General features: G+C 39.0%; 1 protein-coding gene across 1 annotated transcript in view; it reads left to right on the forward strand.

The window, feature by feature from the left end:
• The first annotated feature begins 2,556 nt into the window (after nucleotides 1-2,556).
• Nucleotides 2,557-21,950, forward strand: part of SLC9A9 (solute carrier family 9 member A9) — a 195,756-nt gene continuing 176,362 nt past the window's right edge. The window contains exons 1-4 of the mRNA XM_061452903.1: nucleotides 2,557-2,927; nucleotides 10,915-11,117; nucleotides 15,418-15,495; nucleotides 16,091-16,167. Coding sequence (XP_061308887.1) covers nucleotides 2,753-2,927; nucleotides 10,915-11,117; nucleotides 15,418-15,495; nucleotides 16,091-16,167 — 533 coding nt within the window. The 5' untranslated portion in view covers nucleotides 2,557-2,752. The remainder of the gene's footprint in view (nucleotides 2,928-10,914; nucleotides 11,118-15,417; nucleotides 15,496-16,090; nucleotides 16,168-21,950) is intronic.

Genomic DNA, 21,950 nt, shown 5'->3' on the forward strand with positions numbered 1-21,950 from the left:
GCGAAGCCGGGAAGAAGCAGAGACAGGGCACCTGACCCAAACCAGCCAAAGAGGTATTCCATACCACAGCACGTCATGCCCACTACATAAACTGGGGGCAGTTACCCAGAAGGGCTAGTGGACTGTGGAGCTGGACTAGGTATCGGTCTGTGCTTGGTCAGGCGGGGTGGGGGAAGTTATCAGTTGGTGGGTGGTGAGGTGTTGTATTCTCTTCCCTTGTTATTTCCTTTATCATTATTATTGTTGGTGGTATCAGTAGTGATTTGTGTTATACCTTAGTTACTAAACTGTTCTTATCTCAGCCCCTGGCAGTTGCATTCTTTTCGATTCTCCTCTCTGTCCCTCCAGGAGTATGGGGAGGTAAAGAAGGGGGGGAGTGAGTGAAGGAGCTGACTGACTGGGTTTAAACCAAGACAGTCTAGATTACTTTTAAGTCCAAAACCTATACAGAAAGTGCGGCTTGATTCAGTGATAAAATTGAAGACTTAAGCACATGATGAAAAGTTTGTAGAGCTGCGACACTTGGTGTTACTTTTCATATACAGTCTTTTATGAAGCCCTTATGTTGTTAAGACTCAAGAAACTTATAACCTACCAAAAAAGTGAATCTTGGAACAGGCTTGTGGTGTTTAGTTCAGTAGAAACAATTAAAACAAATAGAAAAAACAAAACCAGTTAAAACAAACAGACATAAACCCCCCAGAGTTTTTCAACAAGGGCAGGGTTTTGTGATGTCTGAAATAACATTGCTAGTGTCTAAATTCTCATTCCTGGGGACAGTGAAGCTTTTTCTGACACAGATGTCTTGTCTTACATAAAAGAAGCCTGAAAATGCCTTCAGTGTGTCTCTAAAGCAAAGGAAAAAAAAAAATCCAAAACCCAAAAAACCCAAAACAACACCAAAACAAAACAGTGATACTTCAAAAAAAAAAAAAAAAATCTGGTATCTGGTAAGGAAGGTAAAGCATTAATTAAAAAAAAAAACTAGAAGGAAACTGCTTTTCATACAAAGTGAACGAATAAATGAAAACCTGTAAAATGTGAGAAAATTTGTTTACATGGAGGACAGAATTCATAGAACCATAGAATAGTAAAAGTTATTTTAAAACACTATAGATTGAAGCAAGAGTGCCTCCTCAGGAACATTCATCAAATCATAGAATAGTTAGGGTTGGAAAGGCCCTCAAGACCATCCAGTCCCAACCTCCCTGCCATGGGCAGGGACACCTCACACTAAACCATGCCACCCAAGGCTCTGTCCAGCCAGGACTTGAACACTGCCAGGGATGGAGCATTCGCAACTTCCTTGGGCAACCCATTCCAGTGCCTCAGCACACTGACAGGAAAGAATTTCCTCCTTATATCCAATCTAAACTTCCCCTGTTTAAGTTTTAACCCATTACCCCTTGTCCTATCACTACAGTCTCTAATGAAGAGTCCCTCCCCAGCATCCCTACAGGCCCCCTTCAGATACTGGAAGGCTGCTATGAGGTCTCCACGCAGCCTTCTCTTCTCCAGGCTGAAGAGCCCCAACTTTCTCAGCCTGTCTTCATATGGGAGGTGCTCCAGTCCCCTGATCATCCTCGTGGACCTTCTCTGGACTTGTTCCAACAGTTCCATGTCCTTTTTATGTTGAGGACACCAGAACTGCACACAAGACTCCAGGTGAGGTCTCATATTATTATGAGCTACAGCCTTGAAATTACATATCTAAGTACTTCTGATTTATTCACCTTTGACAGATAAATGACTTGGAATGGTCTCTGTACAGATTAGCTTGGCCCAATGACTTTTTTAAAAATAAATTTTATAAGATTTTGACAAAAAAAAAATATTGTCCTTTTTTTAGTGAGAATCAGTTTTCTGGTTTTTGTTGTTTTTTTTTTTTTTAAATTTTATTTTGGAATTCTCCAGTATAACACGTGTTGCAGCCTTGAGCTCAGACAGAAAAACTTCCATATTAGCTATAAGTTGTAGAACAAGTTCTACAGTTTTCCTGGCTTGAGTAATGTAAATGAAATCATACAAACAGCAGAAATGATGGAAAGCAAATTCCACATTTCATTTATTCACTTTGATGGGGGGATTAAGTGCTTTTAATCCCAGGTAATCGGACCCTTGCTTTTACAGAGAGTGCTCAGTCTTTCTGTAGGATCACAAGAAGTTCAAGGTCTAAATCTTGAAATCCTTATTCCTTACTTTGTTTTCTTCTGTCTTTGCACCATAGTAAAACACCACCTTTATTTTATGTCACTTGCATTTAAAAGTGGGAAAGAGGAAAGATTCAAAAATGCAACGAAGGTTGCTATGCTGTTTTTTAATCTCATTTTTTCTATCTGAAACTATCAAGACAAAATATGATTTTTAGGATTCAGATTACACTGTAAACTACAGGAACACTGTGAACATGGACTAAGTTTTACAACAGAATTTTAGAGGTTGACAGAGCCTGAACCTTGGAGGCGATTTGTACATCTACAGCCAGAGCAAGCGCAGCCCGGCTACGCAACTGTAACATTCAAAATGAGACAGGGCAGCTTTAAGAGAGAAACAGGAAGCTGTAACTAGAATCCAGCTGAATTCTGAGCTGGGGCACTTTACCATGAGGCTGCAAATGAAACAGATGTGCTTGCTGTGAATTTCTGTAGTATCTGGAGGTTTTGTACCAAAGGCAATAATACTTTCCTTCCTGTGATTTTTTTTTTTCTTCTTTTGTTTTGCACATATTTCCCACAACCACAAAGGGAACGAAATGGAGAAGTTGAAGAAATACATATCAGTGAAAGATGAAGATCAGTTTTATCATCAGGGAGCTGTGGAGCTGCTAGTCTTTAACTTTCTGCTCATTCTTACAATATTAACAATTTGGTTGTTTAAAAACCATCGATTCCGCTTTCTGCATGAAACCGGAGGAGCTATGCTCTATGGTGAGTATAAATTCAAGTGCCAGCTTAACATGGGACTAGTTGCATATTTATGATCAGGCATTTGAAATCAAGTGCTGACAAAGCTCAGAAAATGTGCTGAATGAAGTGTCGTCATACTGTCGTCCATACAGTCCATAACTGTACACTAAAATACTAATATAACAGCATCTCTCATAAAGTAGCTAGAGGCTGACTTTTTAAGGCAGTGACTATCATGAGCTGGTTGTCTTCACGATGTGCATGTTATGTTCCTCTGTGGGCAGACAGCCCACTTCAGAAATTAGGGAGTTTACTGTTTTCAAACAGCTTTGACACTTTGGGAATTAAGGAGTTTACTGTTTTGAAAAGAATGAAATGCCCTCAGTGAAAGAGACTATATAATTTGCTTATTTTCCCTGTTTGTTTTGTATAACATATAAAGGTGTTATACTAAGGAGCCTTGTGGATACAAAACAGGTTGTCTGATAAAGTTTAAATGATCTTGAGATTTTTCTTATGCCCTTTCCCTGTGCCTTTGAAAGACACACCACAAAGAATGCCTCACTCAAATCTCTGAATGCTGTCATTGTACTGTAATTTCAGTTTCCCTGTCTAGTTCTCATCTTCTTTAATGAAGTTTTGCAATATTGTGTATCACTTTCATGTAGAACTTTCTGCATTGTCCACTGATAAAAGTACTTACTAATTTAATAATGGCATACACTTACATGTATAGCGATTTTTCTTGTCATTCTCTCTCTACTGTTGTTTCACTTTGAGAAAAGTGCGTGACTGCCATTTCTTGTGCCATAGAGGAGGGTGACACTGTCAAAATGGAACATATAAATCAGCAGCACAGTTATTCCATATCTAAATGTCAACCTGTTTTGATTCAAAGTTATTCTATGTACATCATATACCCAAACAGTGTATTCTCCAAAACTGGTTTTGTTAAGATTACATATTCTGAAGAGTATTTGTTTATCATGGCACACCTATGGAGGTTCAGCTGTAAGCCTGCTACAGAACAGTTAACCAACCCCTGCATTTTGAGAGAAAGTTTCATTGTTCTTTCTATATCAAGGATTTTAAGATCATTTCAGTTCCATAGAAGGACTGCAGCTGAAGATTAGTTTTCCTTGCATCCCCTTCAAACTTTTTTGTTAGCTAGATTGACTGTGTGAAATTTCAAGAACACAGGCCATTTCACCATCTTAGTTCATTTACTTTCTTCACAAGTGACTTGATACTTTGAAGGAAAGCAAGTAAACAAGAAACTCTTGTATTAAGCCAGTCACTGAGCCCCTAACACCTGGTTGTGTGGGATCTCTCATTTCTCGTCTGCTTCGCAGGTATTTTAAAGTTGTGAAAAACTATTTATTTGATCGTACGCCAGTTTTGTAATCTTGAAGTCTGTTGCACATAGAAACCCATAGAAAACATGCTTCAACTGAATCAGTTGAGGCAGAACTAAACAGCACACAATGCTTAAACACAATGGTTTTCATTCTCCGACATCACCTAGATTATTGTTTAACAGTTTTACAGGTTGTAAGCTACAGAGCACAGCTGAAATTACATTTTCTTTTTGCATTTCTATTAGCATCTCTTAAAAGACAAACCATTAAACACTGGGCAACATATTTGTTATAATTGGCTTGTAAGTTACTATAAAGTTTTTCTAATTACATGGGTGACTCTTCTATACCACCTTCCTTTACACTATTCCACTGTTTCCTATATGTGGCTGGTGACATTTGTTGAAGATTTAGACAAAAGCCTATCAAAATAGAAATTAAATATAGTGGAATTCAAAATTACACAAATAATTCACTATTTAATTAGAATTTTGTCTGTCTTTTGGTTGTTTTGCTGCCTATCCAGACCATAATCTGCACTTCATGAGGCTAAACAGCTCATTATATTCTTTTGCTCAGTTAAGAGATTAGTGCTCCATCAGGGCAGAGCTTTTGAATTATTAAAACATTCATGAATGAAGGAAACATTCCTCATGATCGTAAATAAACTATTTAGTCTTGCAATATTTATGGCAACCTTCAAACAAGGGAAAAAAGCTGATTTGTAAGATCCAAAAAGCTGATTATGTCCTCTTTATACTTGGAAATTTTGGTATGGTTAGCATTGTGGAATAGCAATGATGAAAAGAAAGTGGAATTTCAGAGGTCACGATAGAGATGTCCCATCAACAGGCAGCAACTCTGGAAGAAAATCTTCATGGCACCAAGCACTGACAGTGAGCTAAATCCTGCCTTGAGTTTTTATCTTCATTACCAGAACAATTCTGATTTATACCTGTTTTGTACAAACCAGAGGTCTCTGCCCTACAGTTTGCTTTACTCCAGCCCATTGAGCTATTTCCTAGATGCATGAATAGTAGCACAAGAAACAAATAATTTTGCTTCAGGTGTCAGAATATGGCCACTTATTTGCAGACTGTGGCCCACAGTATGATGCATGGGTCTGTATCCCTTATCAGAACAGTGTACCCTTAGGTGTATAGCAGTGGAAAGGACAGAGAAAGAGAAGCAGGAGGAAGATTGGGGGGGGGGGGGGGGGGAATCAGACACCACAGAAGTACAAAAACAGGAAGAAGTTTGCAGTTACTGGAAAGTGCTGAACAGCCACAAATTGAACACTAAGAACAGCCTGATAGAAAGTTCTATTTAAAGTCTAGAACAAAGAAAAGGTCTGGGTTTTAACGGGGCAGAGGGGAGGAGAAGGATGAGTTTACACAAGCTTTGTAATAAATTAATTTTTAGGCTGAATATTTCCAGCTAGAAAAAGCCCATACTGGAAAACTGTCCATTTAGAAACTTTACATTTAAAAACTGAGACTTTTTTTTTTTAATCAAAGCAATGGTGTAACTATAACTGAATATAATTATATTTAAATTCAAAAATTTCTGCAGTTGTAAGAAAAGAAAACAAAAGCATATAGCATAACCCAGAATTAGTTCAACAGGGACTTCACGTTATTTCACAAATGAAAACCCTGCCTGTGTACATATATATATATGTATATGTATATTTCAAGGCACTTAGCTTGAAAGTATTTAAACACTCACATTGTTTTGTTTTGAAGCCATACTGAAAAGTTACTCACAACAATTAAGAAAAATACACACTTACCCGGTTGTTCATTCATTCTTTGATTTTCCAATATCTCAGAGAGCAAGTTTCCCTGAACACTTTACCTTGCTTTGACAAACAGACCCAAAAGAGTAAACTCTACTTACTTCCCAATTTCTGGATAAGGAGGCAGGTGGATATAAAAGAGTAACTTTGTGCCACCCAGAAAGGGAGTAGCATCCTTTATATATATTATCAGCACCATTTGCTGTACAACAGTACAGTCAGAATTAGTGTGGTAGATTATCTACACAAGCAGTGATGAAAACTGAATGCCACTTATCTCAGGTAAGAGTACGTAGCCCCTCTTTCAACACCAGACCCCAGAAAACAGCCCTAAGACTAGACAATAAAAGACTTCAGTGTCTATTAGCCATCTGCTACAGGGCCTGGGATCATTAGGTACCTCGGTCATAAAATACTAGATGCCAAATTCCCTATATAATACATAAGTCATGGCCCTCCGCAGTAGTGCGGGAATAACCCAGAGCTAACACACTGAAAACCTAGGTTTGAGCATCCAGATTTCTCACCCTTCCCAGAATTTAGGTATCAGGGCTACATACAGGTGCCACCAGCTACCTCTGATTAGGAGGCTAGTCCTCCAAGAGGTGGCCAGAAAGAAACTTTCACAGAATCATAAACAACAAAAAACCCCAAACCTCACGACCAATCAACCCACCAATACAATACACATTTTTGAGGAAGATTGAAGATGTACCTGCCTTCAAAGTTTTGCTCTGTGGGACTATTTGATCAGACTGGAGCAAAAACATTAAAAGGATGAATGACAGAACACAGCCATTGTAGCACTCACAAGAAATGGGTTTGTGTTGTAATGGTTAGAGATCCTTCTGGAAGTTCTGAGGGGATTGGAAGGGGGGGATTGAAGGTCTACCACTCCTTTTTGCTTTCCTCCAATTGCTCATCACCTGGCAGGTGGGCAGTGTGAATGCTGACTCAGAGTAGCCCTTCTGAGGATCCCATGCAGCGCATTTGGAAGTGAGGAACAATCAGGGTTCTTGATTAAACTTTGGTGGAGGTCTCTAACGATTAGGCAATATGATTCTTACACCTTCTAAATCCATTATGCCTCTTGTCTGAAATAATTGTAGTTTCCTTCTGATTGTGCATTCTGAGAAGCCTAAAGGCAGCAATGGATGTAACAAGTTGCAGAAAAAAAGAGGACTCTCTAGCCCCCAGTAAAATAGAGTACTTCATTGTCTTCCTGACTACAACATTCATAATGAAGAAAGATTGTCAGGATTCAGAGGGCGTGGGAAAATCATGATCAAGGCAGAAACTGACATTGTGTAGTGGGCAGGTGAAGAGAGGAATAACATTTTTGAGGCAAACAAAGAAATCTGGAAGACATTCTAAAATGTCAAGGAAATCAAGTAATGCTAAAACTGCACCCCTGAGTGTTGTTATTAAGGAAGGCATCTAACAGCTGACTAGATAAAATCCTGAGGAAAGAACAGTCCTGTTTAGCTGAGGAGTTTGAAATGAGTGACTTAAGAAATCCTTTATAATACTCTATGAAAGGATTTTATCCTGCTTCCGCTGAAGAAGCTGGAAAACCTGCACTGCCTTCCATTGAAACATGACTGAGCTGTAGTTAGAGTGAGACTTTGCTGCAAGATCTAACTTCAAGGGATGATTGAGACTTTAAAGAAATCTGAAACATTGGTTACACTGTTTTCTTTTTTCAGTGCTGCACCTAACTAAATGCGCTGAAAACATGAATTAAATGGTACTAGTTTTGAAGGACAATGTGTTAAATAAGGGGAAGCTGAGCTAAAAACATTTGTAATCAGATTTGGTCTCCTAGCATACAAGATAGGTGCTGTACTTTGTGCGAGTATACTCAAGTTTTGCCTTACATCAGTTTATAATTACCTACAACCTTAACTGATGTAATACTATTTGAATTTTTTTTTATTTCTGCTAATCAGTTCCTTGGTATAATACCTATGTATTATACCAAGTAATGGATGTAGCACCCTTTCTGACTCACATCCAGGGGTTTTTAACTGCCGTTAGTTCCTAGACTCCCATGGTAAAGCTAGGCTTTGTATGCATGCCACTATGAAATCAGAACTATCTGTACTATTTGTACAGAAGGTATGTTTTTACCTACCAGAGCCCACAGAACTTTGTGAGAAAATTTTCATGTTTAATTTTTCTGCCACAAAACTCTAGTTGCAAGGAAATTAGAAAATATTAGTCTTTTTTTTTTTTCATGGCACAGACATCCAAATGACATTTCCCAATTATTTTTTTTTTTCTTGAGCTATAAAAAAATGTTCCCAAAGATACATTACAAAAGCATTACTTGAGTTTGGAAGGGGGAGTAGGGGAACAGAAAGTACATTATACACCTATTTAAAAATAAATTACTTCTATTAGAATATGATCTGGGCTCCTGAATTCCACCACAAAAGTAATGTTATATAATGATCCAAAGCAGAAAGTGCATTCCATAAGTGATACACCTACTAAAATATTAAATGCACTCTTCCCACGTTTTTAACTCACTGGGGGTTTTGTATAGGGTGGTTGGCACATTTATTATTACTGAAGGAAAAATACAATCCCATCATTTATATTGACTCTTGCAATATAGTTTAGTGATAGCAGTTGTCTTTGAATCTTTTATAGAACATTTGAGAAGACTCTGAATCGGCCCATCATTATAGATCCCATACACATTTTGTTAAAATTTAATACATTATAGAGATTCCTTGAGAGCTACAAGGACCTCAAAGCCCCACTGATGCCTTGAGAATATAGATTGTTAGAATCTTCTCTAATTTAATTCCTCCAATATGTATATGCTGCTGGATACTCTGTCACTTTCCTATTCTTTCACTATCATTTCATCTCTGGAGCCCATCAGAGGATAAGATATAAAGCTGAGAGAAGAAAACCCAAAAGGCAAACTTGAATTCCAGCTGCAAATCTCAGTCAGCGTTGTCCTTTATTTCTATACAGCTGCCATGATCATACTTTTTAAAGACTCCTTTCCTGCAAATGGATTTATTTGTACTCAAGAGCTGTCCTGTAGGACTAGGATCTACAGTATTTGCATTTGTTTCCATTCCAGAAAATTTCTACAGAGGCAGCTTGAGACTACAGCTGAAGATCACAGCTGAGATATCTTCTCAGAATACAGAACAGCCATCTATTCCTAGTCTAAACTTGACACTACAGGTTCAAATAACTTACCCTTGAACAATTCAATGCAATTGCATTACTATGACTGACAATACTTGTTCTCATTTTTAAAACAATCAAACAGAATTTGGTTCAAAGTATATGCTGTACTAGCCAACATAGTGCACATTCAAGAAATCTCAGAATGAGAAAATCAAAGATGTGGTTCTTCTAAGGAAATCTAACGAAAATAAGATGAAAACCCTGACTGTTTTAGCTAATTAATGGTTTCCTGGGTTCTGACTCATGATTTTGGACATCTGAGGGTGACCGTCATAGAAGTCTTTTTTTACAGTAGCACATGCAATGCTTGCTCCCCTTTTCCCATATATGATTTCCCCTAAGATTTTGAGGAATTGTGTCTTTTACTAAATCTAGATTCATTGTCTGATTTGTTTGCACAAATGCTGCATAACTTAAGAAAGTGGCCTTGGGATTTTCTACTGCTTATCTAAAGTTTGCAGTTTAAAGAAACCACCCATACCAAACAATCGATACAATCCAAGCGCAAATGCTTATGTATACTAACCAAGCAATACAGCTGTTACTCTCTTGTAGCATCAGTCCAGGAAGCTACAAACTTGCCTTACATGAAAGATAGAAATCTGCGGTTCAGAGAGACTCTGTTATGCGAAAATGTGACAGTAACAAAGACATCCTATTTATCTCTCTAGGCCTTTATGATCACTTTTATCACCGTGGCATCTCATTGCTTGCTAAAGCTTAAATTTTGGCATAATATTTTTCAGATGCTTATCAGCTATTTCCTATAATTTTTTTTTTCTTATCCCTCATTAATAAGTTTATCTATCTAGATGTTTAAAAGTCTTTTACCAATCTGAGTATTCTTAGCATTTGATGAATGTGTTTACAATTAGTAGCTGTAAAGCTGTTCATCATACATGAGACTTATAGGAGATAAAATAAACATGGAAATTAAATTTGAAACCAAATCCAAGTCTCTGAGGGTGGAAATAACTTAAGCAAGCTCCCACTAGAGCCAATAGAAAGACACATACCTTCCAGAGGACAATTGCAGAAATGTATTTTCCTTTCAGTTAACTGTAAAGGGAGCCAAAGTGCCTGTCTTTGTAGATAATCAAATCAATTAATCCTAGTCTTAAATCTTCCTTTCCTTCTCCCTGCTTTGATTTTCACATGTTTATACAGTCTTAAAAATATATAGCCTTCTACAGAAAGCAGAATGTGCCTGAGAATACTCTGTCAGTTTTGCCCTCATGAATGAAGTTTGTAAAATCACCAAAATCAAAGCTGATTTTTATATGCTCAGTACAACACATTAGTTATGCAGGCGTCCCCCTTCTCTAAATATCTATTGAAAATTAAGTGGATGAGCAACTCAGTTAACTATATCAGAATGATTCCAGCAACTGGGTTACAAAAATAGGAGCACAACGGAGCATATGTCAAGTATCTGTATTCTAATGAAATTACCAATTTGGAAGAATATTTTATGGTCATCCATGAAGTGTGGAGTGAGGTGTACCTTCTTGAAGGTGGCAACACTGAGAAGGTGGTGTCCTAGCTTTGAGTTCATTTTTGTCTTGATTGGTAATTGTGTATCATCAGATACTTAAAATTACCTGAATCACTTTGGGTTTGTTCTTTTTTTATTCTCCAGGTCTTGTAATGGGGTTAATTATACAATACGCAACAAAAGCTTCAGATGTTGAAGGTGGAACTGTTTATGAATGTGAAAAGCTGAAATCTGGGCGATCCACTCTACTTCTTAATATAACTAACCAGGTCTATGAATATCAATACAAAAGAGAGGTCAGCCACCACAATGTCAATGGTCACCAGGGCAATGCAATGCTTCAAAAGGTAAAACCTGTATTATTTTTGTTCTAAACTGTGTAAGATATTTATTTACACCCGTGAGAGAGGAAGACAAGTTTCAAGCTAAAATGCAACAGACAGAGAGAGGCTATTCTATATTTAGGGTGAGAAAGGTGAGGAAAGAGAACAGGAAAGGAAGTAAGGTGCCATAGAAACCTGCCCATCATTTAGCATACAACTGACTGTCTGCTTGCAGAATAGTTGGCTGAACTCTTTCAGTTGACAGTCCCATTACTGCAGACACAGTTCACTTGCAGGTGTATCTGTTACCTTGGATTCATTGCCCTCAAAACTTTATAAACACTATTGATATCTTAATTTCTCCTCTGTCTTAAAAGTGACTTCATTTGGCAGCACAATGCAAGGGAGGATTGCCTCCTGTATACAGCAGAAGTAACTGCAAACTTTAAACATTTTACAAAAGTACAAACTTGTATATATGTAAAGCACCACAGATAAGTGGGGGATTTTATAACATTTAAATGCTTTACAGTGTTCTCATACATTCATTCATTACTGCATAGTCCTCAGCAGGGATTTCACTGGCTATCCCCCAGCATGAGAAGACAGCACTGGGGCAATTCATGGTGGATGCAAAAAGGGAAGTGTGGGAGGTAGTCTACAGCCTTTTGCATGTCATGGTATTTTCTGTTTTCAGTATATAACAATTCAAATAGTTCACTTTGTAGTTATATTGTTTTCATAGAATCATAGAATCATAGAATAGTTAGGGTTGGAAAGGACCTTAAGATCATCAAGTTCCAACCCCCCTGCCATGGGCAGTGACACCTCACACTAAATCATATCACCCAAGGCCTCGTTCAACCTGGTCTTGAACACTGCCAGGGATGGAGCATTCACAACCTCCCTGGGCAACCCATTCCAGTGCCTCACCACCCTCAAAGTAAAGAATTTCCTTCTTATATCCAACCTAAACTTCCCCTGTTTAAGTTTTAACCCGTTACCCCTTGTCCTGTCACTATGGTCCCTAATGAAGAGTCCCTCCCCAGCATCCCTATAGGCCCCCTTCAGATAATGGAAGGCTGCTATGAGGTCTCCATGCAGCCTTCTCTTCTCCAGGCTGAACAGCCCCAACTTCCTCAGCCTGTCTTCATACGGGAGGTGCTCCAGTCCCCTGATCATCCTCGTGGCCCTCCTCTGGACTTGTTCCAACAGTTCCATGTCCTTTTTGTGTTGAGGACACCAGAACTGCACACAATACTCCAGGTGAAGTCTCACAAGAGCAGAGTAGAGGGGCAGGATCACCTCCTTCGACCTGCTGGTCACGCTCCTTTTGATGCAGCCCAGGATACGGTTGGCTTTCTGGGCTGCAAGAGCACTGAAGCCAGCTCATGTTCATTTTCTCATCAACCAACACCCCCAAGTCTTTCTCCACAGGGCTGCTCTGAATCTCTTCTTTACCCAACCTGTAGCTGTGCCTGGCACTGCTCCAACCCAGGTGTAGGACCTTGCACTTGGCATGGTTAAACTTCATAAGGTTGGCATCAGCCCACCTCACAAGGGTGTCAAGGTCCCTCTGGATGGCATTCCTTCCCTCCAGCGTATCAACCGAACCACACAGCTTGGTGTCATCGGCAAACTTGCTGAGGGCGCACTCAATCCCACTGTCCATGTCAGCGACAAAGATGTTGAACAAGACCGGTCCCAACACTGATCCCTGAGGGACACCACTAGTTACTGGTCTCTTTTCCCACCCTTGCAATATTTACTTCGTGTAACACTCACTTTCTTTTAAAATAGCATCCATTTAAAGAATTCAGGAGTGCAGAGGGACTATTTAAAACACGGATTTTATGCTCAAAGACATCATATATTCATATGAAGCTTCTAAACAGTGTTTTCTTACAATATTGGAATATATTATTTTCCTTTTCTCCAAGTATTAGTGTTTATCTAGCACAGTAATGCATGTCCCTGTGTATTATAGTGTTTATCATTATAAAAACTTTTAAGTTAAGCTTAGAATGTACACTGGGGGACTCAGCAGAATTAGGGCTTAACCATCTGCTCAAATCCACTGCTGAGGCAGCACTGTCGTGTGCCTGTCTGTCCTTACTGCATTCTCAGAAAGAACTAGCCTGTCAAGGGCTTTTAGAACACTATTAGAGTTGTGGTGGGTGGAGACAGGAAAACACTGTGGCAGTCAGACTCCTCAGGTTTCGCTGATTCTTCATTCTTTTTCCTGTTAGATGGTGGCAAGAGGTTTGTACTAGTCAAAGCGTGTCTTTAGCTTCCAAGGCACATGTACTAATTCATTACATTTAAACATCTTCATCAGACCTGGTATACTGAAGCTGACTTGTATTACAAGAAAGGAGCACTAAATTACCCAGAAGTTGCTCTTGCCCTTACAAGGAATTGCCCAATCTTTTTTCCATAGTCTCAGCTGTGAATTGTGGGTTTCTCTGTATTACTGGAGAGGCTTCAGCCTGCTTGGATTTTCACTCATTTTTCCTTCACAATTATCTTGCAAATGCCTTCTTAAAATGAAAATACATAAAAAAGGAAAGAGGGAGGAACTCAGCAGTGTTTAGGAGACAGTAACAAAGCCTGGCAGCCTTCCTGACTGGCAAAAGCACTAACATAAAAACCAGAAAACATGGTGACACCATGCTCTGGTTTTTGTGTGACTGTACTTCCCTTCTGACCTCCATTTAAGAGTTTACAAAGTGCATTTATCAGAAAGAACAGACTGTGCCATGCCTTACAAATGTGTATTCTTTGGAACACAGTTTTGAATAATAAAACATGCAGTCAGGATTTCTGATGCCTGTGGAAAAAATATTTTAACATATTTGCTGAATTAATTCCAAAATTAACAGTTGAGGCTGTTAGTTCACAAGTGAAGAAAATCATTTTTCTGACATGTTTTCAATGAAGTTACCAGCATAGCTAAAATTGCTGGCACATTATTTGCCAACTATTTTTTTTTTCAACTTTATAATTCAAAGTCAGCAGAATGGAACAAAAGGCTGAGCTCTCACTTCCTGTTTATCAAATCAAGCTATCTGCTAGTAAGAAGACAGAAGTGATTTTGTGGGCAAGTCTTACTCTTTTGAAGCTAAATAATTCATCTGGAATACTTAAATAGCCTTAAAATATCACTTTATCTGAACAAAGGAGCTGCAAGCCTTTGTGTTAATTACATCTTGTCTCGTTTAAAAGTACTGGCATAATATAGCCCACTGACAGAACAGTCTACAGTACACATGCTTATTAAAATATGTTTTTCTCCAGAAATACTGGGATTTGAAATAGGATTCTGTTTTACTGGAAACTATTTGTAATGACTTGCAGTGACTGAGTATTGTCCTTGGTCTCTCCCTGTGCCTGAAGGTGAAGGCAAATATGAACATTGTACCAACAACAGCTGGAATAAGAACTTTTTGCTTAGCCTAACACCATCCTTATTCTAGCACTACTTTAAACATTTTAATGGGTATTTTATAAAGTGTTTCTGGCTGTTGTGGGAAAAAAAAATGTGTTTCACATGAATGGGGTTGTCATTACATAGGCATATGAGTGTAAAAAGCTGTGTAACAGAGGATGAAGTGGTACCTGCTGCTTTGCCAGCCAGTGGCTTGGAACAGGAACCATGAAGAGACTAACCTGGTAGCATACCTTCAGTTCTGAAAGCAAGTAGCACCTTAGCAATGTCTGCAGAAAATCCTATTAGTCTTTGCATGGCTGAAACTAGTCCTTAGCTTATTGAGAATATAAGGAATCCCCATTTGCCTACACAACAGATACATGATTTGTAGGCAATAGGACAGCATCAGTGCCTCTCGGGTTTCATAACACACTGATATATTGGATCTTCAGTAACACAGACATAGATAACTGTCACCAGAAACAAATTCCAGTTTCATTTCCCTGACAATATGACTTAAAATATCAGCACACATCGAAATAGAAAAAAACAGCAAGTACCTGAGGATGTTACTGGTAAAATAGTTGATCTGGTAATAATTCAGGCCATCACAAAACCCTCAAATCAAAACCTGGAAGAAAAGGCTTATATTTTACAAGATGTGTTACAATGGAAATGATGCTGCAGAAGCAGTCAGCAGATTTACTGAGAAACTTTAGGACACAGAAACCTGTGCTGGCAGGTTTCGTGACTGTATAATCAGCAGAACTGATTATACAATTATAGTTTAACAAGTCACATCACATCCTGATCAGAAGTTACAATTAAAACCTATTCTATCAAATTAAATGCTACTTTGTTTGTCCTTACCCTCTCTTTCGTCCTTTCTGGCAGATGACATTTGATCCTTCCATCTTCTTCAATATTTTGCTGCCACCCATTATATTTCATGCTGGATATAGTTTAAAGAAGGTATGTGTCTCTTTATTACAAAAGTGACTGAATGTGACTGCTACTTTCTAGATCTACCAGGCCAATGACAGAGAAAAGAGTCAGTTAACAATTACATTGCATGGGAAGAACTTGACAGGAATGGAAGAAAATGAAAGATGCCCAGACCTCATTCTTCTCCGTTTCTGCATCTTTACAATTGACTGTACAATTCAGCATTCCTCTTTTCAGAAGAAACCACTTTGAATCTGGTGACACTGCATGTAGGCAGCAGCCTACCTGTGTTTTATATAATGCATCATCAGGGCTTTGTTTGTTCAAGGGATGGGTTGTGATAGTATTTGCATCAGATATTTTCAATGTGAACTTCTGTTATGATCCTGAAGCATTTGGCCAGACACATAAAAAAGAAAACTTTGATGGTATTCCACCAGGCAAAAAATTAATCGTCTTAAATTGTATTTCCAAAACACAAGATGTAGCCTATATTGTTTCATCTTATGATTAAGATAGGGGTTGTAACAAGTGTCACTTCTAGATGCAGTGTTTCAGCCTCATCTGAATGTTCTTTTATTGACTATATTACAAAGCACTTTTTTCAAACTTCCCTCCCCAGAGGCATTTTTTTCGTAACTTAGGATCAATTTTAACCTACGCCTTTTTGGGAACTGCCATCTCCTGCATCATCATAGGGTAAGTGAACGTCTTCTGCTATTACTGCTGAAGTCATTATTAGCCCTTGGTATTTTTCTCAGTTAAAAACTAAACTGTAAAAAGAATTGTGGACCCTGTATGGTCAATATACTTCACAACTTGTATAACAGATAAAGTAATTCCTTACCAGCGAATGCTGAGATAGAAATGTTACTGTATAGTAAGAACTGTCCAGGGCATTCAGGAAGTTGTGTCCTTCATTTCTGGTCTGTGATTGATGAAAGCATGAACTGCTTTCTACATCCCTGTACCTTTAACCAGCAGTCCTAAGAAACAGAACCATTCTCTTAATTGAAGTTTCATGCTTCTAACCAAAATTCTTTCTTGAGGACATCAGACATCTAACATTAAAGAAGGACTTTAAATCTCAGAAGGGGGAGGAACAGATACCTAGTGGCTTATATGTAAAACAACTGGAGCAATAGTCAAAGAAAAGTGAATCTTTTTAGTTAAAGATCATGCCAAAAGCCTCAGTCTGGTGTTCTGTATGATTTTAGCCTAGATATGACTAAATGGCTTTGGCACAAAAAAAAAGGGGAAAAAGCAGAGGGGTAAAAAATCATGTTTTATTTCTATACCTCCTTAGTGAAAAGTTTCTGATTTTCTTTCAAAATTTGCCTCATTAAAGAAAAGATTTGCTAGTCAGAGATGGATCATATGTTTCCAGGCTGGCATGATATGAAACTTCTTTTCTTCTGTTTGGTTAGCTCAATCAAAATTAAGCAAACCATTTAAAATCCTTTTGGATCTTAAAAGTGCAGGTTTTTCACACAATTTATTGATACCACTTCAGCTCTCATGTTCTGGGAAAATTCCTGATGCAGGCAAAAATGAATGACCAGGGTTGGATTTTGCAGTGAGTGTCTGTGCCTGCACAAAGCCTTACTGAGAAAAGCAGTGCACTGCTCACTGTTTAACCATAGCATTATTAGGCATTCCATGGCATTTCTGTGCTATGGAGTGGTGCAGAAACATCTGGGCTAGCTGAGTCTGTATGGTATTGTGGAGGTGATGGAGAGGTGTTGCATGTAAAAGTAAGTCTTGCTGAGAGACCGTGATCTTGCTGGGATTTGTGCAAAGTCAAAATAGGAAAAAGTCACAAAACTTTCTGGTATTCAGGTTTTAGAGTAGGAAACACACTGCATCTTGTAGTACTTGTTTGAGGTCCTGGGGTGCAGAACCTGAAATGTAAAATTTATATCTCTGCATGGTATGAAAATATTTGTGGAAATGTGTCAGGTTTTGTGAGGGTGCTTGAATTTAAAACTGGTCGAAATTCTGTACCTATGAACAGCACTTTCAAATTATAGAAGCAATTAATTTTATATTTCTGTCCTTTCCCTTTCTTTATAATGGATCTACAAGTAAAGATGTATGTGCTGCAAGATATAAGCTCCTTGCTGGCATCATTACGAGATGGAACTTTCTCCTTTAATGTAGTTTTGATAATAGTAAAACACATGACTAACCTGATTTTAAACCTGTTCTTTTATAGGTATGTCATGATATATATCCTAGATTCCTAATAATCAGGTAGCTTAGTAAATATAATGTACCTGAGGTACAGTGGCTATTAAATGTTCTGCAAGCTATGACTCCAAATATCATGAAATTTTACACTCGACAATGAAAAGCAGCATTCAAAGTATGATCACCTTCTGTGCTGACATACGAAGGAGTGTTAAGCTCTCTATGTGGCTGTTTCCCCTTCCTGTGAGAAAAACTCCTGAACACCTATGGACCAAGTAGAAAGAACACCTTTGATTTCAGACACAAATCTGTAACTCCAGGAGACAATGTGCCATGTGTCTCACTAACTGGTGAGGAAAAGCTTAATCTTGCCTTCCTTTCTGAAATTCTGCTTTCCTTGAGAAACAACACCTCATCTTCTCACCTCTGCTATTGCTTGTTCTCCTCTGGAGAGGGATGTGAGGCAGAAAGTTCTGGATCTTGGGGATCTTTCTTTTCTCATGGAAATGGGCATGGAATTTTAGAGACCCAGAATGGACAGGATTCCACCAAATGACATAATTAAACAATCAGAACCAATTCCTGCCCAGTTGCAGGAATTTCCCTACATTAATCCTCTTTATTAATTTCTTTGTGAGGCTCTACAGCTTGCAATAGAGCTCCAAAAGCACTTAGCCACATGAAAGAGAAACATCAGTACCACAGCATTGTCACTTTGGGGGGTGAATGCCTGCATATGGATCCATGAAGATCACAGCTTTGACAACTACACTGCTCATACTTTCCCCACATCTTTATTTGCAGTAACATCACAGAATCACCGAATGGTTGAGGTTGGAGGGACCACTGAAGGTCACCTAGTCCAACATCCCTGCTAAAGCACAGTAAATAATAGAGACCTTTATATTACCCTAGCTCTTGTAGCTGCTTCTTTCCATTCCGATTTACATGGCAAATAGCATCCCTAAGGCTGGAATTATAAATTCAGCAGAAAATCTACATCCTGCTAACAGTTTGAGCTGAATGCCAGCACATTACTGAGGTAACAGTGGTTCTGGGTCTCATTAGGACTCTTCCTGTGCTTCCTCTCACTTGTCTTAGCCATTGAACATTTATCGCCTGTAAGCCAATTGCTAAAAAAGCTCTGTGAGACTGCAGAAAAGCAGTAGGGCTGTCCAGCCCTGTGATGCTCCTAAGTATGCTGACACTTATCATTGCCCTTTGTAAATGGAAAATGCCAAAGCAGCTTTGATAAGCTTGTTGAAAGAAACATAATATTTTCAGTTTAGCCTTAATTCCAAATGCTGTAATTCCTGTATCCATATTATTTTATCTAAAATGGAATAAATGTGGATAGAATTTCCTACAGAAAGTTTCTACTAGGAACAATTCTAACTGGCAATTCAAAGTTCAAGCCCATATTCAGGGATAAAGATTGAAAAGAAACCCTAAGGTAGAGCAGTATACACTGAGCAGCACTGGGCCTTGTGCTGTGTTCCATACAAACCCACAACCCCCACTGAAATTACTGCAGAGAAGGCAGCAATATATTCAGAATAGGGCTTATGTGAAGGATCCTCATAGAAGGATTTGGGTTGGAAAGGATCTCAAAGATCATCCAATTCCAACGTCCCTGCCATAGGCAGGGACACCTTCCACTAAACCAGGTTGCTCAAAGCCCTATCCACCACAGTGGCTTAGACTCTGTGCACCTGCAGCCTTTCACTGGGACTCTGCTCTTCCCTTCTCAAGTGAATTACAAAGCATCCCATTGTGAGCTCCTCCCGTAGGGCTTGCTGCACTGGCAGGGTACAGCCTGTAACAAAGAAGCAGCAGAATGCTCTTTGTAAACAGATGGAAAGTACCATTAATAAAGGACAGAAACATCATTTGGATTTTTGCAAACTTAGGGTGCTAAATAGTTGCCACGGAACACATGATACAATGGTGCCTGTATCCACTTTGTAAATCTTTGCTATTGTGTGAAAGGCTGTCTTCTAGCATCAAGAAAGAGGAGCTACATGGAATTTGAGTGAAAAGGTTAGAATCAGATATTCCCACTGAGGGCAGGGTAGGAAGGAGAAGAGAGATTGCTAGGGTTTTAGTGAAGGCAGTGCTGAAATGTAATAGCTTTCAACTGCTCTAAGGAATGCCTGCCCATGTTAGCTGTAATACTGCCCTCAGCCACTCAATGCAGATACAAGTTAACTTAATTCCCAAGCTCTCCCAGACAGGCCAAATTATGCCCTTTGCACCGAGTCTGACTAGCAAGGATCCATGCAGAGAGATCCCATGAAGGAAAAGAGAAATTCCCCCACACCAAGCTCTATCAATGTTGCAGAACTGCTGAAGTTGTCCCCTTCATGCTGACACTGGGTCTGCACAATATAAGATCATATGAGACCCAATATCTCAATATATCTTTTCTCTGCAGTGCTTTCAGCTCCTTGTCTCCTGAAGATGGTCAGTAAGACAGCTCTTTATTCCTAAGAGAAATCATAAAGTTTAAGTCTCCCTGAGGGTTTCTCTGACACAGGGTGTAGCAGACTCATGCTGTAGCAGACTACTTGAGCTTCATAGACTCAGAGAACAATTTAGGTTGGAAGCAGTGTCTGGATGTCTGCAGTCCAACCTGCTAATAAACGCATTACTGGCTTCAAATTTAAATCCAGCTGCTCAGGGCCCTGTCCAGCCAAGTTCTGAATATTTCCAAGAATGCAAATTCCACTGGCTCTCTGGGAAACCTGTTCCACTCTTTACCACCCTCACTGGAAAGATTGTTTCTTTATATATCTGATTAGAATTTCCCTTGCTTCACTTTGTAACTATTTCACCCATCCTTTCACTATGCACCCCTCTTAGAGAGGAGGTGCCTTCACCTTCTCTATAGCCACCTATTATCTGAAGACAACATTTAGCTCCCCTCCTAGACACAAGAGAAAGCTAAGCTGCTTCTTTCTAGGCTGAAATAACTCAGCCTTTCCTCTCTTCTCATGTACCATGTCTACAGCCCCCTAATTATCTTAGTGGTTCACAGCTGGACTGTCTCCTGTCAGTCTTTTCTGTACAGGGAGTCCAAAACTGATCCCATTATTCCAGATGACACCTCACAAGTGCCAAGAAGAGACTAATCATTCCTCTCGACTTGCTTCCTCCACTTCCATGAATGTGTGAAATTAGCCTTCACAGCTGTAATTAAAAAGTCTACTTCTGACTTATACTCAACTTGATAGCCTCCAGGACTCCATGTGATTTCTGCTAGCTTTGTAGCCAGTCATGCTCCTGCATGACTGTTGTGTGGGATTATTCTATCTTTCAAATATGCTGATATTAGCTGTGATTGATGGCTGTAAGCTGAAGCAGCACTGAGCGGATGCTACTCAGTGAGCAATGAGCCCATGAAAACTGAGCTGCTGAAAAATTAGGTGAACATTGGCCTGTCTTGCTTTTTTTTTTTTCACACCTTTCAGGAAGAAGCAGGGAGAAGGACCTAACAGCTTCCTCAAGGAACAGTGTTCTCTTCCCTTTTTATTGTTAATAACCTGTCTGATGGGATGCATCTTCCAGAAGTGGTACCTGTGACAGATATTTTCAATTTTGATGATGGATTTTGATAAGAGTGCTCAAGTGTTTGGAAAAATCTTGACACTATGGTAACAATCTATCAGAGCAACATATGAGGCACTGAGTGGCAGGAGGAGTAAAAAGATTTCTATTCCCCCTCCTTGAAATCATCCTGACTTTTTAGATCAGCATTCTCAGTGCCAGCCAGGGCCGAGATGCTTGTGCACAGAAGCACTGACATCACACAGTTGGCCTTATCTGTGATTTTTGATTCGGTTTCACTGGCATTCACTCAAATTGCAATGCCAAAACCACATTTTAGACATTCAGAATGCAGATGTTTGCAGTCATTTAGTCATATTTTTCAGTCTGCCTAGGAGATATGGTGAGGCCTGATTTTTCTAGAATTTAAAGCTCTCTGAATGTGCCACTCAAACAGCAAACACATTTGCATACAACTTAGGCCAAGTTTGATCTGTTGTTGTGGCTGCACTGAGAATTTTGTTTGAATAAAGCTGAGATAAATAATAGTGGCTGGATCAGAAAAAAAAAAAAAAAAGCAAAACCAGAGTAATTATAGTTTCAAGACAGTGAAGTTAGGAAATACAAAAAGCTGGCAATGCTGGTGTTAGAAAAATCCAATATCATTACTATTTTAAGGAGAAAGTAGGGCTTTTTTTACTAGCTACTCAGAGAGCATAGCCTTCTGTGGCTGGAGAGACAGGACT

Source organism: Pezoporus flaviventris, unplaced genomic scaffold (assembly GCF_033815535.1).
Source record: "Pezoporus flaviventris isolate CSIRO_AGI_PZ_B2104156 unplaced genomic scaffold, CSIRO_AGI_Pfla_v1 ptg000013l, whole genome shotgun sequence".
NCBI classification, from domain to species: Eukaryota; Metazoa; Chordata; class Aves; order Psittaciformes; family Psittacidae; genus Pezoporus; species Pezoporus flaviventris.